Below are 25,736 nucleotides of genomic sequence, written 5' to 3'. Positions count from 1 at the left end.
CTCCTCACAGTCACCCAGTCAGCCTGCCTTCCCGACTGCACGGGGTCTGCCAGGGGGGAACTAACGGCGGCTAAGCTACCTTGGTCCGCACCGACTACAGGGGCCTGGCTAGCTGTAGAATTTTCCACGGTGCGGAGCCGAGCCTCCAATTCGCCCAGCCTGGCCTCCAAAGCTACGAATAAGCTGCACTTATTACATGTACCGTTACTGCTAAAAGAGGCCGAGGAATAACTAAACATTTCACACCCAGAGCAGAAAAGTACGGGAGAGACAGGAGAAGCCGCCATGCTAAAACGGCTAAGAGCTAGTAGCTACGCTAAGCTAGCGGATTCCCAAACAGGGAATCCGACACTAGACAGGCTGTGGAGCAGCACAGGTAACGCACGACAACAGCGCTAAATAAAAATCCACTGGACAGGCTGTGGAGCAGCACAGGTAACGCACGACAACAGCGCCCAAAAAAATAAAATCAAAATCAAAATCCACTGGACAGGCTGTGGACCAGCACAGGTAACGCACGACAACAGTGGTAAAAAATAAAATAAAAATCCACTGGACAGGCTGTGGAGCAGCACAGGTAACGCACGACAACAGTGCTAAAAAATAAAATAAAAATCCACTGGACAGGCTGTGGAGCAGCACAGGTAACGCACGACAACAGCGCTAAAAAAATAAAAATAAATAAATAAATAAAATAAAATAATAAAATAAAAATCCACTGGACAGGCTGCGGAGCAGCACAGGTAACACACGACAACAGTGGTAAAAAATAAATAAAAATCCACTAGACAGGCTGTGGAGCAGCACAGGTAACACACGACAACAGTGCCAAAAAAAATAAAATCAAAATCAAAATCCACTGGACAGGCTGTGGAGTAGCACAGGCAACGCACGACAACAGTGCTAAAACAAAATAAAAATCCACTAGACAGGCTGTGGAGCAGCACAGGTAACGCACGACAACAGTGCTAAAAAATAAAATAAAAATCCACTGGACAGGCTGTGGAGCAGCACAGGTAACACACGACAACAGTGCCAAAAAAAATAAAATCAAAATCAAAATCCACTGGACAGGCTGTGGAGCAGCACAGGCAACGCACGACAACAGTGCTAAAACAAAATAAAAATCCACTAGACAGGCTGTGGAGCAGCACAGGTAACGCACGACAACAGTGCTAAAATAAAATAAAAATCCACTAGACAGGCTGTGGAGCAGCACAGGTAACGCACAACAACAGTGCTAAAAAATAAAATAAAATAAAAATAAAAATCCACTGGACAGGCTGTGGAGCAGCACAGGTAACGCACAACAACAGTGCTAAAAAATAAAATAAAATAAAAATAAAAATTCTCTGGACAGGCTGTGGAGCAGCACAGGTAACGCACGACAACAGTGCTAAAACAAAAAAAAATCCACTAGACAGGCTGTGGAGCAGCACAGGTAACGCACGACAACAGTGCTAAAACAAAATAGAAATCCACTAGACAGGCTGTGGAGCAGCACAGGTAACGCACAACAACAGTGCTAAAACAAAATAAAAATCCACTAGACAGGCTGTGGAGCAGCACAGGTAACGCGCAACAACAGTGCTAAAACAAAATAAAAATCCACTAGACAGGCTGTGGAGCAGCATAGGTAACGCACGACAACAGTGCTAAAACAAAATAAAAATCCACTAGACAGGCTGTGGAGCAGCACAGGTAACGCACAACAACAGTGCTAAAACAAAATAAAAATCCACTGGACAGGCTGTGGAGCAGCACAGGTAACGCACAACAACAGTGCTAAAAAATAAAATAAAATAAAAATAAAAATCCACTGGACAGGCTGTGGAGCAGCACAGGCAACGCACGACAACAGTGCTAAAACAAAATAAAAATCCACTAGACAGGCTGTGGAGCAGCACAGGTAACGCACGACAACAGCGCTAAATAAAAATCCACTGGACAGGCTGTGGAGCAGCACAGGTAACGCACGACAACAGCGCCCAAAAAAATAAAATCAAAATCAAAATCCACTGGACAGGCTGTGGAGCAGCACAGGTAACGCACGACAACAGTGCTAAAAAATAAAATAAAAATCCACTGGACAGGCTGTGGAGCAGCACAGGTAACGCACGACAACAGTGCTTAAAAAAAAAAAAAAAAAAAATAATAATAATAATAATAATAATAAAATAAAAATCCACTGGACAGGCTGCGGAGCAGCACAGGTAACACACGACAACAGTGGTAAAAAATAAAATAAAAATCCACTAGACAGGCTGTGGAGCAGCACAGGTAACACACGACAACAGTGCCAAAAAACTAAACAAAAATCCACTGAACAGGCTGTGGAGCAGCACAGGTAACACACGACAACAGTGGTAAAAAATAAAATAAAAATCCACTGGACAGGCTGTGGAACAGCACAGGTAACGCACGACAACAGTGCTAAAAAATAAAATAAAAATCCACTGAACAGGCTGTGGAGCAGCACAGGTAACACACGACAACAGTGCTAAAAATAAAATAAAAATCCACAGGACAGGCTGTGGAGCAGCACAGGTAACACACGACAACAGTGGTAAAAAATAAAATAAAAATCCACTGGACAGGCTTTTAAGGAAGATATGAGAAGCCTGATTTACTTTTTGTATTTGAAATGGCATAAACAAATTAAAATGTGTAAAGTACCAAGGGGCCGAATACTTTTGCAAGGCGCTGTAGTATGCCAACACACGATACATGAGTGAAGTGCCCATGTCAATGCTATACATCGCTAATCTGGTTATGGCAGATTCAATCAATATGGCAGAATACAGTCATTTTCTTGTGGTGCACATAAATGGGTTTGTAATTTATTGCTTGGCACATACACCAATTATCTATTAAAAGTTTACTTACTTTCAGGATTTAATAAGAACAGGTTCATAGTAAAGTATGCATGCAATAGTGGAATTTCACTTACGTAGACCAATCTTTAATAATTACTCAACATCTATTTGAAATGTTTGCTTTTAAAAGGGAATGTAAACCCCCTTCACACATATTCAGGCTTGAAAAAATTTCTAATTGTTGAACTTACAATCTTTGCATTTTTACCACTCTTGCGCAACTGCTGCACAGCATAGGCATGTTCCACGTTGTCCATAGAGACAGCATTGACCATCACAACACGATCATTTTCTCTGCAACAGCAAAAAAGGATTTACAATATACATTATGTTTTACTTCAATAAATATACTGAAAACCTGAATAATAAAACTACAATGGGATTTATGTTAATGTGCTCAAAGCATGTAAGTTGGATGCTAAGGTGGGGAATTTTCATAGCTGGTCTATCCGCCAGGTAGGCAAACACTGACTGTCAAGATGACCCAAATAAAATTAGACATCTGTGAGCATGTTCATAAAATTATACCTCCTGCTCTGCCAAACTAGATGCTTGCAAGTACTTTACATCAGTGGTTGTATATCTTTTACAGTTAAATACATTAGTTAAACTGGCCAAACAAGTTGTTTATACATGTGTTTGACAAATATATGTATTTAAAAAAAGAAAAGAAAGTCCCTTGTCCCTTGAATATGTTGGACCGGAATTAGTTTCCTTACTGCACATCTTTATATGGTGCTTCAACTGTGTGAAGTTTCACTGAACACCACCAACTAGAAGTTACACTTGAAAGGCTCACAGACAGATAGATGAACAGACAGACACGGTGATTCTTCAAGACAACCCTGCAAACTGTGGATATAGGGGTGGATTGATCAAGCTTATGGTAAACTATGGGCCACTATTTTGTTTTGTAGTGGTGGTACAAATTTCAAGACCTATCTCCCTTGTAGACACAAGACCTGCAGGTGCTGTCAAAAGCCAATGAAGAGAACTGGTGAAAGAAGAGAAATATTTAATCTCATTTTATTTCACCAAACAGAGATTAGACTAAAAGTATTCCAATAAGCATTTTGTGTTGCAATGTTAACATAGAGGAGGGGGTACCACAACAGTATTACATACAAATTTTGTTGAAATATGGACAAACTTACTGCAGTAGACCCTCAGCAGGACCTCCTTTCAACACATCAGATATAACAATGGATGTCTCTCCACTCTGGAAATGAGGGTTGTCCCGCCCACCTGAGATAGCAATGCCGAAGCCAAATCCAGGAGCCTACAAATGCACACACATGCACACATAAACATAAATCTGACTGAAATGGCATCAAAGGCAGACTACATTAATAACAGATTTTGGAGTAAACTAACACAAACCAACAGCGCAGTCAGCACAGGTTAAGAGTTAGTGACATATTATAGTGACATAATGCGATTTCTGTGGTGTAATGAAAGAGCCTTTGAAAAAGTAGTTACTTGAAAGTGGAACAAGGTATATCCAGTTTGTTTTTGTAATATTTGCTGGCAGTCCAATTTCAGTAGTGCAACTTCAATCAGGTAACTTTTTTTTGTTTTTGTTTGTGTGTTTATGTTTTGGCATTAACAGCAGGGGATCGTATGCAACAGGGAAACAAGTGACGTGAATGGCTAATCTTACAACCACAACAACACTGTAGAGTCTCAAGGCTAAGAACCACACACACACAGGCACTACTTCATCCTTAATAAAGCTGCTACTAATTAGATTTCAGCAACAAGGCCAGTCTAGACAGTCTACATAATCCCTTCGTGCAACAGCATCAGTCTCTGAAGTAACAATGGAAAAATAATGTACTCAACTAAACCTATATTTAAAGGACTGCACATTTCAATCACAGTTACATTTCTTGCCTCACTCATCCAACACACCCTTATTTTAAACAAATATTTTACAAAACTACCTTTGAAAATAAATAAATTAAAAATATACAACCCCAATTCCAGTGAAGTTGGGACGTTGTGTAAAATGTAAATAAAAACAGAATACAAATGATTTGCAAATCCTCTTCAACCTATATTCAATTGAATACACCACAAAGACAAGATATTTAATGTTCAAACTGATAAACTTTATTGTTTTTGTGCAAATGTTTGTTTGCTCATTTTGAAATGGATCCTGCAACACGTTTCAAAAAAGCTGGGACAGTGGTATGTTTACCACTGTGTTACATCACCTTTCCTTCTAACAACACTCAATAAGCATTTGGGAACTGAGGACACTAATTGTTGAAGCTTTGTAGATGGAATTCTTTCCCATTCTTGCTTGATGTACGACTTAAGTTGTTCAACAGTCCGGGGTCTCCATTGTCATATTTTGCGCTTCATAATGCGCCACACATTTGCAATGGGCAACAGGTCTGGACTGCAGGCAGGCCAGTCTAGTACCCGCACTCTTTTACTACGAAGCCACGCTGTTGTAACACGTGCAGAATGTGACTTGACATCGTCTTGCTGAAATAAGCAGGGATGTCCCTGAAAAAGACGATGCTTGGATGGCAGCATGTGTTGCTCCAAAACCTGGATGTACCTTTCAGCATTGATGGTTCCATCACAGATGTGTAAGTTACCCATGCCATGGGCATTAACACACCCCATACCATCACAGATGCTGGCTTTTGAACTTGGCACTGGTAACAATCTGGATGGTCGTTTTCCTGTTTTGTCTGGAGGACACAATGTCCATGATTTCCAAAAAGAATTTGAAACGTGGACTCATCAGACCACAGCACTTTTCCACTTTGCCTTTGTCCATTTCAAACAACCCTGGGCCCAGAGACGGCGGCAGCGTTTCTGGATGTTGTTGATGTATGGCTTTCACTCAGCATGGTACAGTTTTAACTTGCACTTGTAGATGTAGCGACAAACTGTGTTAACTGACAATGGTTTCCTGAAGTGTTCCTGAGCCCAAGCGGCAAGATCCTTTACACAATGATGTCGATTTTTAATGCAGTGCTACCTGATGGATCGAAGGTCACAGGCATTCAATGTTGGTTTTCAGCCTTGCCGCTTACGTGTTGAAAGTTCTCCAGATTCTCTGAATCTTCTGATTATATTATGGACTGTAGATGATGGAATCCCTAAATTCCTTGCAACTGAACACTGAGAAACATTGTTCTTTAACCATTTGGACTATTTTTTCACGCAGTTGTTCACAAAGTGGTGATCCTCACACCATCTTTGCTTGTGAACAGCTGAGCCTTTTGGGGATGCTCCTTTTATACCCAATCATGACACCTTTTGGGGGGGTGCCCATATTTAGCAGCTGAATATGGACCCTGGATAAGGATATGCACTGATCCACACTTTTTCACTTCCGATCCGATACCTGAATTAGGATATTACCATACTATTTCGATACCAGAGCTCTGTTTGCTTTAAAGTTATCATTATTGCTGATTTTATATGAGGAAATTTTGTATCCCCAGTTATACAGCTTCATGATGAAGTGGTATAGAGGAGGATTTTCTTAAAAAGAAGACCTGGAAATTCAGCTACAATTTGTCACAACGTACATCTAAGATGCAAGCCGAAATTTGATGTTTTGGGGAAATAAATAAGTACTTTTATTTCTTTTTTGGTGGTTTCTTGTGGCATTTTGGAAATGCGCTCCTTCCTCAAATAGGTACATCCACTTGTGTGCAATTTTTGGGACGCCCCTGTGAAAAAAAATCAAATCAAATCTTGATGGATGAGAAATGGCAGGTCTTGAAAAAAAGGGGGGAAAAAGCATATACTTTATAGAGAAAAGATAGTCCCACCCCCACCCCCCCGGCCCCCGTCGGTCCCCCCGTCCCAGAAATTAGTTCTTTAGAATGCTGGAACAGGTGCAAATGTAAAAGAACAAAATAAATCTGATTAATGGTATATATGCTTATGTACATTTAAACGGTGCCATTGTTGGGTCAGTGGCTGAAGTTTCATCTCTTGAACACCAGATGGCACACTTGTCTGGAATACATGTACCATTTTAAAAAGGGATGGACCGATCCACAATTTGTCACTTCCGATCTGATCCTGATACCTAAATTTGGATATCTGCCAATACCGATACTTTTCCAATCCAATACCAGAGCTCTGTTTTCTTTAATATAATTATGATCATTGTTGTTGATTTTATATGAGGATTTTCTTAAAAAGGAGACCTGAAAGTTGAGCTGCAATTTGCCAGAAGGTGCATCTAAGATGAAAGCCTAGATTTGATGTTTTGGTGAAAGAATTAAGTACTTTTAGTTTTTATAGACTTTTATAGCCTTATTTTTTATACACTCTGTCCGTCTCCCTCTCGTTCACTCTCTCTCTTTCGCTCGCTCGCTTTCTCTCTCTTTCGCTCGCTCGCTTTCTCTCTTTCTCGCTTTCTCCCTTCCTCCGTCTCTCTTTTTCTTCCTCTCAAAAACAGCGGTTTTCATGCTGCGCGAACTTTTTGGAAACATGAAGCCTTTCAACTGTAAAATAAATGTATCATCATCGGTTACAGCAGGATGAATATGTTAGTTTAAATGAGTCAACACCCCCGAGTCACACTAACTGTCAGAATGCTTGTAGCACGGGCCGGGGCGGAGGATTAGCAGCAATCTTCCATTCCAGCTTATTAATTAATCAAAAACCCAGACAGAGCTTTAATTCATTTGAAAGCTTGTCTCTTAGTCTTGTCCATCCAAATTGGAAGTCCCAAAAACCAGTTTTATTTGTTATTATCTATTGTCCACCTGGTCGTTACTGTGAGTTTCTCTGTGAATTTTCAGACCTTTTGTCTGACTTAGTGCTTAGCTCAGATAAGATAATTATAGTGGGCGATTTTAACATCCACACAGATGCTGAGAATGACAGCCTCAACACTGCATTTAATCTATTATTAGACTCTATTGGCTTTGCTCAAAAAGTAAATGAGTCCACCCACCACTTTAATCATATCTTAGATCTTGTTCTGACTTATGGTATGGAAATAGAAGACTTAACAGTATTCCCTGAAAACTCCCTTCTGTCTGATCATTTCTTAATAACATTTACATTTACTCTGATGGACTACCCAGCAGTGGGGAATTCAGAAAGCGCTGTAACTAGGTTTAAGGATATGATTCCTTCTTTATGTTCTCTAATGCCATATACCAACACAGTGCAGAGTAGCTACCTAAACTCTGTAAGTGAGATAGAGTATCTCGTCAATAGTTTTACATCCTCATTGAAGACAACTTTGGATGCTGTAGCTCCTCTGAAAAAGAGAGCTTTATATCAGAAGTGTCTGACTCCGTGGTATAACTCACAAACTCGTAGCTTAAAGCAGATAACCCGTAAGTTGGAGAGGAAATGGCGTCTCACTAATTTAGAAGATCTTCACTTAGCCTGGAAAAAGAGTCTGTTGCTCTATAAAAAAGCCCTCCGTAAAGCTAGGACATCTTTCTACTCATCACTAATTGAAGAAAATAAGAACAACCCCAGGTTTCTTTTCAGCACTGTAGCCAGGCTGACAAAGAGTCAGAGCTCTATTGAGCTGAGTATTCCATTAACTTTAACTAGTAATGACTTCATGACTTTCTTTGCTAACAAAATTTTAACTATTAGAGAAAAAATTACTCATAACCATCCCAAAGACGTATCGTTATCTTTGGCTGCTTTCAGTGATGCCGGTATTTGGTTAGACTCTTTCTCTCCGATTGTTCTGTCTGAGTTATTTTCATTAGTTACTTCATCCAAACCATCAACATGTTTATTAGACCCCATTCCTACCAGGCTGCTCAAGGAAGCCCTGCCATTATTTAATGCTTCGATCTTAAATATGATCAATCTATCTTTGTTAGTTGGCTATGTACCACAGGCTTTTAAGGTGGCAGTAATTAAACCATTACTTAAAAAGCCATCACTTGACCCAGCTATCTTAGCTAATTATAGGCCAATCTCCAACCTTCCTTTTCTCTCAAAAATTCTTGAAAGGGTAGTTCTAAAACAGCTAACTGATCATCTGCAGAGGAATGGTCTATTTGAAGAGTTTCAGTCAGGTTTTAGAATTCATCATAGCACAGAAACAGCATTAGTGAAGGTTACAAATGATCTTCTTATGGCCTCGGACAGTGGACTCATCTCTGTGCTTGTTCTGTTAGACCTCAGTGCTGCTTTTGATACTGTTGACCATAAAATTTTATTACAGAGATTAGAGCATGCCATAGGTATTAAAGGCACTGCGCTGCGGTGGTTTGAATCATATTTGTCTAATAGATTACAATTTGTTCATGTAAATGGGGAATCTTCTTCACAGACTAAAGTTAATTATGGAGTTCCACAAGGTTCTGTGCTAGGACCAATTTTATTCACTTTATACATGCTTCCCTTAGGCAGTATTATTAGAAGGTATTGCTTAAATTTTCATTGTTACGCAGATGATACCCAGCTTTATCTATCCATGAAGCCAGAGGACACACACCAATTAGCTAAACTGCAGGATTGTCTTACAGACATAAAGACATGGATGACCTCTAATTTCCTGCTTTTAAACTCAGATATAACTGAAGTTATTGTACTTGGCCCCACAAATCTTAGAAACATGGTGTCTAACCAGATCCTTACTCTGGATGGCATTACCCTGACCTCTAGTAATACTGTGAGAAATATTGGAGTCATTTTTGATCAGGATATGTCATTCAAAGCGCATATTAAACAAATATGTAGGACTGCTTTTTTGCATTTACGCAATATCTCTAAAATCAGAAAGGTCTGGTCTCAGAGTGATGCTGAAAAAATAATTCATGCATTTATTTCCTCTAGGCTGGACTATTGTAATTCATTATTATCAGGTTGTCCTAAAAGTTCCCTAAAAAGCCTTCAGTTAATTCAAAATGCTGCAGCTAGAGTACTGACGGGGACTAGAAGGAGAGAGCATATCTCACCCATATTGGCCTCTCTTCATTGGCTTCCTGTTAATTCTAGAATAGAATTTAAAATTCTTCTTCTTACTTATAAGGTTTTGAATAATCAGGTCCCATCTTATCTTAGGGACCTCGTAGTACCATATCACCCCAATAGAGCGCTTCGCTCTCAGACTGCAGGCTTACTTGTAGTTCCTAGGGTTTGTAAGAGTAGAATGGGAGGCAGAGCCTTCAGCTTTCAGGCTCCTCTCCTGTGGAACCAGCTCCCAATTCAGATCAGGGAGACAGACACCCTCTCTACTTTTAAGATTAGGCTTAAAACGTTCCTTTTTGCTAAAGCTTATAGTTAGGGCTGGATCAGGTGACCCTGAACCATCCCTTAGTTATGCTGCTATAGACGTAGACTGCTGGGGGGTTCCCATGATGCACTGTTTCTTTCTCTTTTTGCTCTGTATGCACCACTCTGCATTTAATCATTAGTGATCGATCTCTGCTCCCCTCCACAGCATGTCTTTTTCCTGGTTCTCTCCCTCAGCCCCAACCAGTCCCAGCAGAGGACTGCCCCTCCCTGAGCCTGGTTCTGCTGGAGGTTTCTTCCTGTTAAAAGGGAGTTTTTCCTTCCCACTGTAGCCAAGTGCTTGCTCACAGGGGGTCATTTTGACCATTGGGGTTTTACATAATTATTGTATGGCCTTGCCTTACAATATAAAGCGCCTTGGGGCAACTGTTTGTTGTGATTTGGCGCTATATAAAAAAATAGATTGATTGATTGATCGGTGCTCACGCAGAGGATTTTAATGGAGACTTTTTTCCCCTTTCAGTGGACAGAATCTCTGTTCAGTGGCTAACTTTTTAACAAACATTTTCAGCAAAAATTCACTATTTTTCAGAAAATCCATGCTTGACAAACAGACAATTTGAACCCGAGAGCCGGGCAGAAATTTGCCGCTTTCCGCAGTTAGAACACTGTGGAAGAGAGCTCTCTCAAACAGCCTGGCTTGATAATAGGGCTGCCACAACTAGTCGACTAGTCACAACTACATCGACTAGTGGAACCGTCAACAACTAATTTATTAGTCGACAAGTCGTTTATTTTATTTAAGTCTTTGTTTTTCTCTCAGTTCATAGTTTTAGGCAGCGACGTTCAAATTTTGGGAAAGACGGCCGATTAAAACTGGCCGTCTTTTTCAAAGCCATTTAAAATGCGCAGTTTACTGAAGGAGCTGTCAGTGTGTGTGTGTGTGTGTATGTGTGTGTGTGTGTGTGTGTGTGTGTGTGTGTGTGTGGAGTCAACTGTGAGCAAGGGAACCATCAGTGCGCTTGAGCCAGCAAGTGCGAAGCAGAGGATTTTAACCCGAGAAAACATGTAGAAACACACACACACACACACCAAAACTAAACCGTGGAGCTGCCTTTACTTCTCTTTCCACTTTCTCTACCCGCGCGGTTCTGATGGCACCGTCCTGTTCACACCATAAGCGCGTCGTATACTGAATTTATGCGATCATGAGATGAAATAAACGGTGAAATATCCTTAAAAATGAGAATATATAAATGAACTGAGCAAAAATTACGCATACACTGGTTAAAAATAAAACCCTGATGTGGAGAAGCTGATGTTCAGAGGCACAGATCACAAAAATCAGGTGAGAACTCTGAACTTTAACAGCTGTTATTTTCCAAAGGTATGTATTTGTTCAATCTTAAGCTTAATGTAGTGTTCAAGCACAAAACGTGACTGATGAGGAGAAAGAAAAATGACTTTTAAAAATGACTATCACACTAAATGAACTGGAGTCAGAATAAAAATACAAGCTGCTGATTTTTGTTATTTTTCAAAGTTATTATAAGCTGCAGCTATATGTTTTATTCATTTCAAAGTGAGTTACCTCTTATTTTATTAAAATAGGGGGAGCCAAATCAGCCTGCATTGTTCTGTTCAGTTTATATCAAAGTTTTCCTGCACGTCTGTGTATTATTTCCTTCTTTATTTCTTTATTTAAGGATCCCCATTAGTCTTTACCAAAGTAGAGACTATTCTTCCTGGGGTCCATTCTCAAATAAAAATATTATAATTACATCAAAGTATTACAATTTATACAACTCACAAGCACCAACTGTACAATTCACAGAACATACACAAGTAACAGTTATTTCTTCACAAAACAAACACCAACACTACATTCATTACATTAGGAGAACTGTCTTGTTGAGTATACATTTCTTAAGACTTGCTTTAAAACCTATATGATTTCGTATTAACCTCACATCCGGAGGCAACTGATTCCAATATAAGATTGATCGATATATAAATGTATTTTTAGAGCATTAGTTTTTGGCAGAGGCAAAACAAAAATAGAACTAGTAGCTTGTCTTGTGTTAAACTCGTGCCTGTTACCAGTGAGTTGAAGTTTAGAGAACAGGCTAAAGGGTTTGTGTGTGGTCCAAATTTTTTGCAAAGAAACCACAGAAGAACAGGCCAGTCTTTCCCTCTGTCATCCATGACAGTCTGTGATGTAAGATGTTAACACTGGTTCGAAAAAGACAGCCTAGAGCGAGTCTTGCTGCTCGATTCTGTGCTATCTGGAGTTTGTTCAGGTCTTTGAGAGCACCCTTTGACCACACAACAGAACAGTAGTCTAAGTGACACAACACTAAAGACTGTAAAACTAATTTCCTTGTTGCTGTTGACATAAATTGAGCATTGCATCGAATTAAAAAGATGTTTCTGCTCATTTTGGTCACAATATTATTAATATGTGTTGTCCAAGACATCCTTTGATCCAAGGTCACCCCAAGCAATTTTATCTCAGTCACTTGTTCTAATAATTGATTGTGCAGAGAGAGGTTTAACTTCGGGGTGTCTCTTAAGGTGTGTTTAGAGCCTAAAATCATACACTTAGTTTTTAACACATTCAATTTTAACCTGTTTCCCACCACCCAGTCATAAGTCAACATTAGCTCTTTTTGTAAAGTGCTATTGACCTGATCCAGGCTAGAAGCAGAAACATATATTGTTGTATCGTCTGCATATACAGTCATACAGGGCCTATGTAAAATATATGACATATCATTTACAAAAATACTATACAGCAAAGGACCAAGACAACTGCCTTGTGGAATGCCACATGTTAGGGTCACAGTATCTGAAAATGAACCATTGAAAGCAACACATTGCTTTCTGTCGACCAAATAACTTCTTAAAAAACATAAAGCAGAGCTTTTAAATCCATATGCTGATAATTTCCCAATTAGAAGTTCATGATCGACTAGATCAAAGGCCGCACTAAAGTCCAGAAATGCAATTCCTATCAGTTGCTTACAATCAATTTGTCGCAGCCAGTCATCAGTCAGAGCTGTAAGTGCTGTACTTGTTGAGTAGCATTCTTTATAGGCATACTGGGCATCAGAATGAAGATGATTTACTTCAAAATAATTCTGGATCTGTTTGAACATAATCCCCTCCAACAGTTTACTCAGGACTGCTTATTGGTCTGCTGTTCTGCCCAGTCAGTGGCTCTTTGGAATTTTTTGTTAGAGGAATAATTTTTGTTATTTTCCATTGATGTGGATAAATACATTCATCAAAACATAGATTGAAAATATAGCTTACCAGCCTGGCTATTGATGTAGCTGCAATTTTTAAAAGTTTTCCATCCATGTTATCAATTCCACATGGTTTCTCACAGTTTATATTTTCCAGTAATTTTTGAATTTCATTGTCATTAAGATTTAAAAACAAATGAACAACTCTTACCATACATAATTTGATTAGTTATGATTTCTTCTGACATTTTCCCACCAACTGAGGGCATCTCATTTCTGATCGTTGTCCTGGTAATACTTGCTGAAGTAGTTTGCAATTTCAAAGGGTTTAGTAATGAATGTTCCATTCAGCTCAATAAATTTTACTTGTTTTGCTTTGACACATAAGTTCATTTATCATCCTCCATATCTGTTTACTATTATCACCACATTCTTTAAATTTTGTCTGATAGTACAGTTTTTTCTTTTGCCTGTTAATTTTTGTTACTTTGTTTCTCAATAAACGATAAGCTTGCCAGTCTCTGGAGCTACAAGACACTACAGCAACTTTTTTCATTTGATCCCTTTCCTTCATTACTTGCCTCAAACTCTCATCCACCCAAGGGGACCTGTTGGATCTTATACAAAGTTTTCTTACTGGGGCATGTTTATCACACACCTCTGTGAATAACTTACAAAAAATATTTAATGCATGCTCGGCATGTGTGTTCTGAAGCACCAGATCCAACTTTACATTTTCCACATCATGGATAAAGTCAAGTTCTGAAAAAGATTTATACATTCTTTTAAAAATGACTTTAGGTCTGGCTCGTGGTATTTTTGTTTTAAAAGAGAAAGCAATTATATAGTGATCACTGAAGCCCACAGGTTTTGAAATAATACTAAAACACTTTTCAGCACAATTTGTATAAATATGATCAATACATGTAGATGTGGTTAACCCATCTCTATTGGTTCTAATCCTTGTATGTGAATTTACTATCTGAACTAGATCGCATACTGTGATTGTGCTACTTAGATGTGATTTCATTGAACAATTCTCAGAAACCAATTAATGTTCATATGGGCAAAAATAAACATTTCATGGTTTGTATCAGTAGCTTTCTGAATCACTGTACAAACATTGTTCAAGTATTCAACATTAGCACTTGGTGGTCTGTACAAACAGAAATTAGAATAGGTTTACGATGTGGAAGATGCACTTGAAGTCACAGCGCTTCTATTCCAGGCATACCAAGATCTTTTCTTATTTTGACTGGGATATGACTTTGAATGTAACATGCAGTCCCTACTCCATATTTATTTCTGTCAAATCTGAATATGTTGTAACCTTCTATTGCCAAAATGTTATCTTCTATAGTTTCATCCAAATGTGACTCTGTAACAGCCATTATGTGACTGTTTGATTTCAATACAATTAAAGATAATTCACTAACTTTGTATTTTAAGCTGCATATGTTCAACAGAGCAAATTTGATTCCTTTAAAGGGTACCTGAAACATCATTTAAATGAAAGAACTAGTAAATGCAAAGTGTAATTGCTCCTAATAAATACATGACTGCATGAAAATGCCATCCCTGGGCCAACCAATTTCAATTCATACCACAGAGACTTTCCAACTACTCAGGTCATCTGATGCAAACAACCTGAGCCTCTTCCGGTGTGCCATTTGTTTTAACATATACTTTGCAGTTGGATGTCCATGTAGCCATGATCTTTACTCGCTTCTTAAGAAACCTTGCCCTTTTGGCCAGCTCCGCATTGACTTTTGTGAGGTGCTCATTAATGTACACATTTGTTCCTTTTAATTTTTTTCCCTGTCTCAGTAGATCCATTTTGCTCTTTCTATTAACAAATCTCATTATTACCACAGAACTAACTCTTGGATTCTTAGATGGTAGGGTGTGACATGCTTCATTACAGTTTCTGTCAACATGAATGTCTTTACTCTGAAGAAAGAGAGCGACTTGAGCCTCAATTGAGGTACTCTGCACATTGATGTCCTCTTCTCTATGTTTTCCCTTCAGAGCATGGGCATAAGAAAGTGGTTTGAGTGTCATCCCAGAAATAATCACATTGTTAATTTGTGTGTATTGTTCTAAGTCTGCCACACATGTCTCTAGAAAATTAATTTTACTTTGTCGCTCCTGATTAAGCTTTTTCAGTTCCTGAATTTCCTTCATTAAGTCCATTATAGTGCCTTGTTGTCTAGAGATTGTTTCAAGTTGCTGTCCCATCATGTTAATTGAAGCTTTTAAGTCTTCAATGTCCTCCTTTACCTCTTTGGTGGTCATGGTGATGGCTCCTGACCTGGTAGTAGCAGCCTCCTGGCCTGGTGTTAGCAGTGGCCTCCTGACTTGACGTTAACAGTGGCCTCTCGGCCTGGTGATAGCAGCCACCTGGCCTGGTGTTAGCAGTGGCCTCCTGGCCTGGTGTTAGCAGCGGCCTCCTGGCCTGGTGTTAGCAGCGGCCTTCTGGAAACACCAAACTCTTCTTTATAAGAGTTTGGTGTTTGCACTTGCTCCACAAAGTTTTAAAACACAATAAAATGTTCACAGTTTTCTTTATAGCAGTTCTGTAATTTCAGAAATGCAACAGAAGCAACCACAAATCAGAAAAAGTTGGGACTATATGTAAAATGAAGATGAAAATAAAAAGGTTGCACTATTCCCAGTTTCTCCACTCACAGAAGCCAAACGTTCTTCCAGAGTTGTGTCTTGGTGGCTTCCTTTTTGAGAACTGCCAGTTTCCAGTTTTTGAGAACTGCCTACCTGACACAGATTTACTATAAAGTACCACACTGTTTGTATTTCTGAATGATTGATATAAATGAAGTCTAAGAAATAGTCACTGATTTGGAAATGTTCATGTTTTCATCCTGACATTTCTCGGAAAATGCTGCAGGCCTTAATTTTGGAAATTACGTATGATCCGATTAGTCGACTAATCGCAAAAATAATCGTTGACTAGTCAACTATCAAAATCGTCGTTTGTGGCAGCCCTACTTCAGAAAACCTCCCCCTCCTCCTGCTCGGCAGTAAACAAGCAGAGAACAAACAACAGCAGTTGAGAGGATTCACGGTGACTCTTCTCCTGTATCAGAAAATGTTGCAGGTTGGATTGGTATTTTCCAATACATGAATTACATTGGTATCGAAACCCGATACCGATCCGGTATCAGATTGGTCCCATCCCTAGTTTTAAAGACGGAGCACATTTCAGCATTTCCAAAATGCCACAAAAAGCACCAAAAAATAAATAAAAGTACTCAATTTATTCAGATTTGGAATCAGTCTGGATAAATCATCGCACACGTCCTCCCGGTTGTGATGAAAATTTGGTCAGCGACTGTCAGTGCTCCTCAATGTTCACCTGCTAGTTGGCTGCAAACTGCAAAAGGGATTTCCTGCACAGAGGTGTGTCTCATGACTCCACCTCTCATCAAGACACACCTCCATTTAGGGGACCCCCATTTTACAAACTGGCACAGTGCTGTGTGGTGCCTATACAGATTGCATTTGAGTTTTTACTTTCTGTGGCTATGACATGGGTTTGATTTAATGGTGTTCCTCAAAACAAAAAACGCAATGAATATAAAAATAATGCAGACTTTTCATACACATAATGCCCAGAGGAAGTGGAACTAATAGCATGTAAAGTCCGCCAGTATAGTTTCTGTTTAAATCATCACTGTCCACTGACAGTGATGAAGCATGGAGCTTAGCTTCATCCCAAGAGTTTGGCTGCATTTTATTTATTTCTTTATTATCATTACTGGCTTTTCATTTCAAAGCCAGAGAATCTGACTATCTTCACTTAAACAAACCCGTGAATCAGACAAACAAAACATTATTTTGTGATTGCTTTACAGAGGTTAAGCTGGAACACACAAACAGACACACAGCAGCAAACATTTCTTCCTTCTCCGGCTGGTTGTGCAAGTTGAGTGCATGTGCACTAGTAGAGCAAGATAGATATCGATTTTTTGTTTTTTTTTTGGGGGGGGGGGGGGGCACGCAATACTGATGTTAATATTAGGGAGTAAAACAAATATACGATACCAGTAAAAAGAAAACTGTTTTCAATAAAATGCCTCACTGGAACAATTTCTCTTTTAATTTTTAATGCACTATACAAAATAATAATAATGATTGCAAGTATTTTCACTTCGTCCTGCAATTTCATTGGAGTGGGGAAAACACCTCAAACTATCACAGCAACTTTGTTCTTTTGTTTGTTTTTGTTTTTTAAGAAAAGCTGCCACAACATCATAACATATAAAGACATTGCAGTGGCTTAAAAGTTAGAAGTGAAAAAAATTAATAATAATAAGCCGTGCATACTGTGCAGGACAGGTAAATGGGTTGTACTCAATTGTACATTGCATTTGAACATCAAAATTCAGTGAATGAATGAACGAGGACTCCACCAGACGACAAGGGGACTCCAAATGGTTTTTACTCCTTTGAGTCCCAGGGACTCCAAATTTACAAAATGTAAATCAAACCCTGGGGATGTACTACGTATGTCGTGCACAAGTTCCACATAAAGAGCTCAAGTTTTACGTTGTTGAGATGTTATATGAAACGTCTAATAAAGTAGTAATATCGCAATACATCGTTAATCATGACATCCCTATTGGGTTCTGATGTAGTCGCTTAGAGTATCAGATAGGGATGGGTATTGGTAAGATTTTATCAATATCGATACCATTATCGATTCCGCTTACCGATCCGATTCCTTATCGATTCCCTCATCGATACCTCTTGTGAATTTTTTGTGTACTAAAAGTAGGCTTTGCAGGTTTTCTATGTCAGCGGTCAAAGAGCTTTTTCTTATTGTGGACCGGCTCTGTGTGTCTTCCTGCAACCGTGAGGCAGTCGGAATCCGTGGACATTTTTTCAAGACTTAACGCCTATTTTTAGTCTCTTTCTTATGAATAGTTTTTTATTTTTTATCTGTTTTATTCTTTAACTTCTGTTTTTAATTATGTATTTGAATTTTTTAATTTTTATTTATTTATTTTAATTTTTTTATGTTAAACTGTTCTATGTGAGGCGCCTTGAGACGGCTTTTGTTGTGATTTGGCGCTTTATAAGCCGATTAAATTGAAATTAAATTGAAACTGAACAACATTTTATTGAGTCTTAAAAGTAAATAAATATGAAACTGGTCACTGGATCCTTAAACTTTGGACATAATAAACTCTACACGGTGGATCCTTGATCTCTGGACATAAATAGAAATAAACAAAATCTGTAGTTATTGTCAAAAGCATTTCCAACATTACTGGCATGGATGTCTTTCCATACATCTGAGCTAAGCTCTTGGAGCTGACTGCGCTGCACATCAGGACGTAATTTATAAAGAATGCAGGACGTCTCATTTTGGGAGGAAAAAAGTTTTAGTCAATTGTAGTTTCTTGCCTGTATTACAAAGTTTTGTAAGAGGTGTCATTTTATTTAAAGCGGCAATTCGTTTTGAAGTTATTAATTCCGACCGGACTCTGTCTCGGCAGAGAGCCGTGCAGAGTTTGGAGCTGTGCCAACAGAACGGAGGACGATTCTCGTTTCTTGACTGCAACAAGACATGAGTCCCAGTTAGTGACTTTAATCCACACAGAAGTGACTCAGATATTTTAATGGCTTTGAGAGGGGTTAAGAATCGGACTTGCCATTTCTGAAGAGCAGCGAATCAAAGAACCAACGAGCTAGTGGATCGAAGCATTGTTTCATTGGTTCATGCTTCAATGTGGTGTCACGATGCAGAAACGGTTGATTACAGACCCACTGCAGGGTCTGTAATCAACATCAAGGAATGATCATTTTCCCAATAAACACCCTCAAAAACAATGGCTGCTCTGAAAGACCGATAAGGGAATTGTTAAACAAAAAGGTTATTGATATCGGTGGATCGAATCATTTCTTAACGATACTCAAAGAACCAGTTCTCGATACCCAACCCTAGTATCAGACCACCACTGTACAGAAGTGTCTTGAACATCTAGCAGCTACTAGTTTGGATACAGCTCTCATACCAGCAGTCATGTCCTAATTAAATGAGTGTTCCACTGCCAGTTTTTATCCATATCATAAAGACATGGGTCTAACCTTTTCAACAAGTGTCATGAAAATTAGTTCCACTTAAATGCCTTATCTAAATTTAAGCAAAATGTCTGAAATTGTGTAGCTCTGCTTGTAGAACTACAGACTAAATTTGGTTAATTAATTTTGACCAATCCTTCCAATAATCAACAAACAGATGTTGGCGAAGCCATGACTACTACCTTGCTCTTTCCCTGGAATTGTGTAAATGATAAGACTATGTTGCCAAGATGAAGGATATGGAAAGATGTAAGGAAGTGGATGCTGATTTCCATCTTCCTTAACCTCGTTTCCTGCCATCTGGGTTCCCTGACCATTGTTCTAATACTCCACATCCTGCTGTTATAGCTGGTCCTCTCAGTTCACAGAACACAGAAAGACGATCAGAGGACAGAGGGGAAACAGGCAGAAAAATGTAAATGATAACACATAAAACATACTGAGGGTTTAGAATGCCACAGAGACAGAGAGTGAAAAAGACAAAAGAGAGAAGAAGAAAGGGGAGAGTGATTTTAGGCAATGTAAACACTCACCCTGTGAAGGGTCACTGTATGTTGTTCCCATATCACAGTTTCCTCCATCGTGGCACTCTGGAACACAAAGGAAAAGAATCAGTTAATAAGCACAGAATACATTTTTACGTCAATATTCATTACAAGAGTGTTGCGATACATTTTTTGCAACTTTTTTATGTCCACTCTTTGATGAGACTACAGGGTTTCTCCTGTCATTATTAGCATCTGGAGGCCAACACTTGAGGGCCTATGGGCCTGATGCACAGAATGTAGACTTAAATAATAGAAGTAAACTGAGGGATGCAGACCACAGGACCATCAGGGCAATTCTATGGTAACGGAATTATCTGCGCTAATCTGTCATGGTTAGATGCCACATGTCCAGATTTTGCTGCTGTTGTAATTCCGTTACCATAGAATTGCCCATCAAGTGTTTCCTTGGGCAGACACTGCATTGACAAAGCATATCAAGTGAGGAAACTGAGCATTTTTTGATGTCCATGGATTCAGGTAGTCATTCATAACAAAGGGTTTCCATTCAAGTGTTAATAATGTCTTATATGTTCAATTATTATAGTCTGGCCAATTACCTTTGGCGTCTCAAAATAGAGTAACTGTATTAAAATGGCTGTAATAAGCAAAATGGCTAATCTCAAATTTTCGTTAAACTCACTGAATTAAAGATGAAAGATTGTTTTATTTTAACTCCACTGAAGCCAAAATGACAAAACTTGTCAATGTCTAAATAGTTATGTACGTGACTGTATATGATAATAGTCAGAAAGAGTGCTGTACACATATTTCAGACACCCTTGATCTTTGATTACAAAAATATTTTTTCTTTCTTTCTTCAGTGATTCAATGAAAAAGTAAAACAAATGGAAGACTAATGTTATTTAATTTAACTAATATGTCAAGTTTCAAACGTTTTCAAATAAAAAAACAACCTTGATTTCTTTCTGTTACATAACAGAAAGACATGATTTCATTTTCTCAATAATAAAATAACAACAAACCAGATTAAATACAATATGATTTTTCTTGTCAATTGTAAGCCACCTAAAAACATTATTTATTTTAAAGGTCAACAATGGTCACACATTTTACTTATATCAGAAACATTTAAAATTTAGCAGCTCATCATTACTTGTAAAAGTTTTAAACAGATGAAATATCTTTAAAATGTTTGCATTCTTCATGTCAGTATTTCCATTTCAAACAAAACACTATGATTCCACTAGAATAAATCACAAGAGTGGCATCAAAACCTGAATGTATATGGAAAAACACAAATTCCATTTGATTGAAAGTACCACTATGGAAGACAGTGGTGATGCCCTGTACCTATCTGCAATTTTAGTGTCTGAGCCAATTAGTATATTTTAATCTGGATCGATTCATCTTAATAAATTAAAAATTAAACAGTTTCTATGTGCTGCATTAAGAGTGATTAAACAGCAGCTCAGCTCATCCACTTTAATTAATGAAACAGGAACACAGCAAATGCCAGAGTAAAAGCAGAGCAGCTATTGTCATTCCACTTTGTCAAGCCAAAATGAACTTTATTGTCAATCAGACCATGTAACAGTAATTACACAGAGGATCAAAATTGTGTTTTCCCAAACGCCAATGTGCAAGTATTAATTTACACACAACATGTAACATAAAACGTAACAGTGCACACAGACATCAACAAATTAGGAAGTAAATGCAACATAAACAGAGACAGTGGGCAGATACATTAAGGAATATTCACAGTGTGCCAGAAGTGTAGTCAGTTCTGAGGTATGATACTGAGGTGCAATAATAAGAAAATGTGCAATATGGTAAAAATGCAGAAGAGCAGCATGGAGATATGTATGTATGTAAACGCATATGTTCTTGTGCACATAGAGAGCATTGTACAGAGATGTATGTTCTTGTGCACATAGAGAGCATTGTACAAAGATGTATGTTCTTGTGCACATAGAGAGCATTGTACAAAGATGTATGTTCTTGTGCACATAGAGAGCATTGTACAGAGATGTATGTTCTTGTGCACATGGAGAGCATTGTACAGAGATGTATGTTCTTGTGCACATAGAGAGCATTGTACAGAGATGTATGTTCTTGTGCATATACAGAGCATTGTACAGATGCATGTTCTTGTGCATATAGAGAGCATTGTACAAATGCATGTTTTTGTGCATATAGAGAGCACTGTACAGATGCATGTTTTTGTGCATATAGAGAGCACTGTACAGATGCATGTTTTTGTGCATATAGAGAGCACTGTACATATGCATGTTCTTGTGCATATAGAGAGCACTGTACAGATGCATGTTTTGTGCATATAGAGAGCACTGTACAGATGCATGTTTTGTGCATATAGAGAGCATTGTGCAGATGCATGTTTTTGTGCGTATAGAGAGCATTGTGCAGATGCATGTTTTTGTGCGTATAAAGAGCATTGTGCAGATGCATGTTTTTGTGCGTATAAAGAGCACTGTGCAGATGCATGTTTTTGTGCATATAATGAGCACTGTGCAGATGCACGTTTTTGTGCATATAATGAGCACTGTACAGATGTATGTTCTTGTGCATATAGAGAGCACTGTACAGATGCATGTTTTTGTGCATATAGAGAGCATTGAGCAGATGCATGCTTTTGTGCATATAAAGAGCATTGTGCAGATGTATGTTTTTGTGCATATAGAGAGCATTGTACAGATGCATGTTTTTGTGCATATAGAGAGCATTGTGCAGATGCATGTTTTTGTGCATATAGAGAGCAGTGTACAGATATATGTTCTTGTGCACATAGAGAGCATTGTACACATGCATGTTTTTGTGCATGTAGAGAGCATTGTACACATGCATGTTTTTGTGCATGTAGAGTCCCAGCAGTCCCTGGCACTTCAGTTTCTCATTCATTTGTCTGAAGTAACTTTAATAGACATTAATTGTCAGATAAATGTGCAAGAACAAGATATAAAATTACAAATATAAAAATTTAACGATGACATTTCACACTTTCACACCATTTACCCAAAGAAATTGGTTCAGGAACTCAACAACAAATAAATAAATAGCAGACATTTGTGAGTTTTTAGTTACAGAACACTTTCTCTGCGAATTTCTTGTTTATGGATGCATGCAGAGATGAGAATACGTAATGAATAATGACAGACAGAGGACGATTACTTTCCAAAAAATCTAATATTCATGTTCCAGATTAGAAATTGCTTGGGTGTGACAAAAGTATGACAAATCTTCACCAAATAGGTGCTTGATTTATAACACTTGAACCCGAGTATGCAGTTGTTTGCTCCTGCGCTTCCTGCACTAAATATGCATTTTTTTTTTAAAACTGTATTTGCAGGGGGTCTGTTGGGGGTGGGCAGAAACCAAGTTAATTTTGTATCTAATTATAAATTTTCAGCATCTCCTGGAAGCAAAAAATCTCAAAAGAAGTGCATATTTAAATGATCCTAGATTCAACCTTTCATTTGAACTGTCATTGATAATGCTGAAATAACACAATATGACATGGAAGTAGAACCTGGAATAATTTTCCTTTTAATTGTAAACCAAATTATGCATTAACTCAGAACAATTAAACTACATTCAATTCACGAATTCTGAAAAGACAAAGCATTTCAGAAAAAAAACAGCTAAAGCTTGTACAATATTTTGAAAATCATGGTAAAATACCAATAACATAACTTATATCGTAAAAAAGTCACTTATATTCTTGTGTAAATTCCTGTAAATCCATTCAAAGCCACAATGTCTTTTTTTCCCAATGAAAGAAAGTCTACATTAATTAAAAAATTCACAATCTTGTCTGTTTGAACAGCACAATGTTTATTTTCCAGAGACAAAAAAAATCTTACGATGTTTCTTGAGGGCACAAGATGCAGTGAGTTTTTCCCGTTTATTTTATCTGTGTTCATGACGACGAACTTAAGAGCCCCTTCACACATTGTGCGAATATGTACAACGCAGGGCGACTCACGGTGACACAGCTCGTATGAGTGAACCACAAAACATTGCACTGACAGGCAGGCGTGCATGACCCCAGTGAGGTGGTTCGTGCACACAACGGTGTCCTTTGCGAAGGAACACAGTGTGAGCAGCTGCACCACATCGTGCTGCTGATGTGGAGAACAATAAAAACCAGCTGTGTAATTAGTGACTATCACTGGGTTGATATAAATAATACATAAAAGGGGACGCAGAACCCCACGGTTAAATAAAACTGCATAAAAAAAAAAACTGGCACTCACGGGATTGGAACCCATATGCTCTGATTACCAGACACAAAACTTTACCACTGTGCTACAATCGCTGGCCTGTAATTAGTGCAGAAAAAAGCCTGAACTCAGCAAAGACATGGACGAGGTGTGCTGTGTGCAGCTGCTGCAGACCGGAGCAGGTGCAGAGATTTTTACAGCCACGGCTGTGAGCAGACACGCCCACACCTGTCCGTTCAGCACCCAGACCACTGTGTCACTCTGTGTTATGTGGTCATTCATTTCCGTTATTTGTTATGTAAATGGTATGTAGGTATTGTTGTAATTATATAATTATAACTGTCCTGGTGGTGGTTTCTGCGTCTGTCATCCAGCTATTAGTGTGCCGTGATCAGCTGACATGGAGCTCCCTGTGCTGTGTGCGATCAGACTGTCCAGCCCCCATGTGATCTGTACATACATAAGCATTTTGTGCAAGTGCGCTCCCCCTCCCCCCACCCCGGCACACCAGATGTGCGCACATGCGAGACACATGCACCACATGTGTGTAGCTTTTTGCAACTCCACAGTCGTGGCGTTGGAAGCAGCTACGATTTTACACATTTTGTACACAATTCCTGCTTCATGCGCACTTTATGTGTGAATACATACACACACACACACACATACATAAACTGGCAATTACAGCTGCAGCTATCAAATATTTTGAATCATATTTAATTTTTGAAATATATGGATTATTTTATCGATTATTTGAATAATGGGATATAAAGTACTTCTGTGTTTTTAAACAATATCAATAGTGGCAGGGCTCTGCCTAATCAATGGCACAATGTCACTGTCCCATCATACAGATTTTTAAGTTTAGGGTGTTCCATTTCTCTCCATTTTCTCGGGTAATTCTTTATTTTTTCACATTGTAAAGAGTTTTGGAGCTTTGCCGAACCATAAGCCCAAGCAGTCTGTGAAATTTTCAGTCTGCGGACAGGACGTTCTTTTTTCTCTCTCTCTTATTGCACATCATTTGCAATTTTTATTCCTGTGATTTGTTCAGTGTTTAGTGCATATTTATACATGCCGTACAGAGTGCAGCTCAAACCAAAGTCAAATACCTTGTTTTCCGAGGATACTTGGTGATAAACACAGCCTTTGAAAAAAAGCTGAAGTGCAGCGTTTCCACAAAAGATGCACTGATAAATTACAGCCTGTTGATAAAGACTCTTTTCAAATCTGAATAAAGCCACTTTTTTTGAATAGATAAACATGCTTCACTTAACGTGCACATCCTTTCGCTTCATCTGTGGAGGTGGAGAGTAGCCAGCTGACCAAACCATGTTTATTAAAAAAAATATACAAACACACTGTTTCACTTTAAATGTGCAATAAATCTCTTTCGGTCAATCAGCATGGACCCTTCTTCTTAAAAGGCTGTATTTTACTCAGCATGTGGCTTTGTAAACTTGTAGTGTCGCCTGCTACATTGATTAGCTCTTACATTAGTTATGCACATGCTCTAAGTTCTTCTTCTCCGTTTTTTGTGGGAGCGTAACAGTGCCACAT

The 25,736-nt window shown here is 38.6% G+C and overlaps 1 protein-coding gene across 10 annotated transcripts in view; it reads right to left on the bottom strand.

Moving 5' to 3' along the window:
• The window catches only part of tjp1a (tight junction protein 1a), a 423,741-nt gene that overhangs the window by 96,005 nt on the left and 302,000 nt on the right, over positions 1-25,736 (bottom strand). For all 10 annotated transcript variants that reach the window (XM_034191454.1, XM_034191483.1, XM_034191493.1 and 7 more), the window contains 3 exons: positions 19,960-20,016; positions 4,031-4,155; positions 3,068-3,170 (listed from right to left, as the gene is read on the bottom strand). In XM_034191454.1, coding sequence (XP_034047345.1) covers positions 3,068-3,170; positions 4,031-4,155; positions 19,960-20,016 — 285 coding nt within the window. The remainder of the gene's footprint in view (positions 1-3,067; positions 3,171-4,030; positions 4,156-19,959; positions 20,017-25,736) is intronic.

This window comes from Thalassophryne amazonica, chromosome 2 (assembly GCF_902500255.1).
Source record: "Thalassophryne amazonica chromosome 2, fThaAma1.1, whole genome shotgun sequence".
Classification (NCBI taxonomy): domain Eukaryota; kingdom Metazoa; phylum Chordata; class Actinopteri; order Batrachoidiformes; family Batrachoididae; genus Thalassophryne; species Thalassophryne amazonica.
The sequence above is the reverse complement of the archived record's forward strand: the minus strand, read 5'-3'. Positions and strand labels throughout refer to the sequence as shown.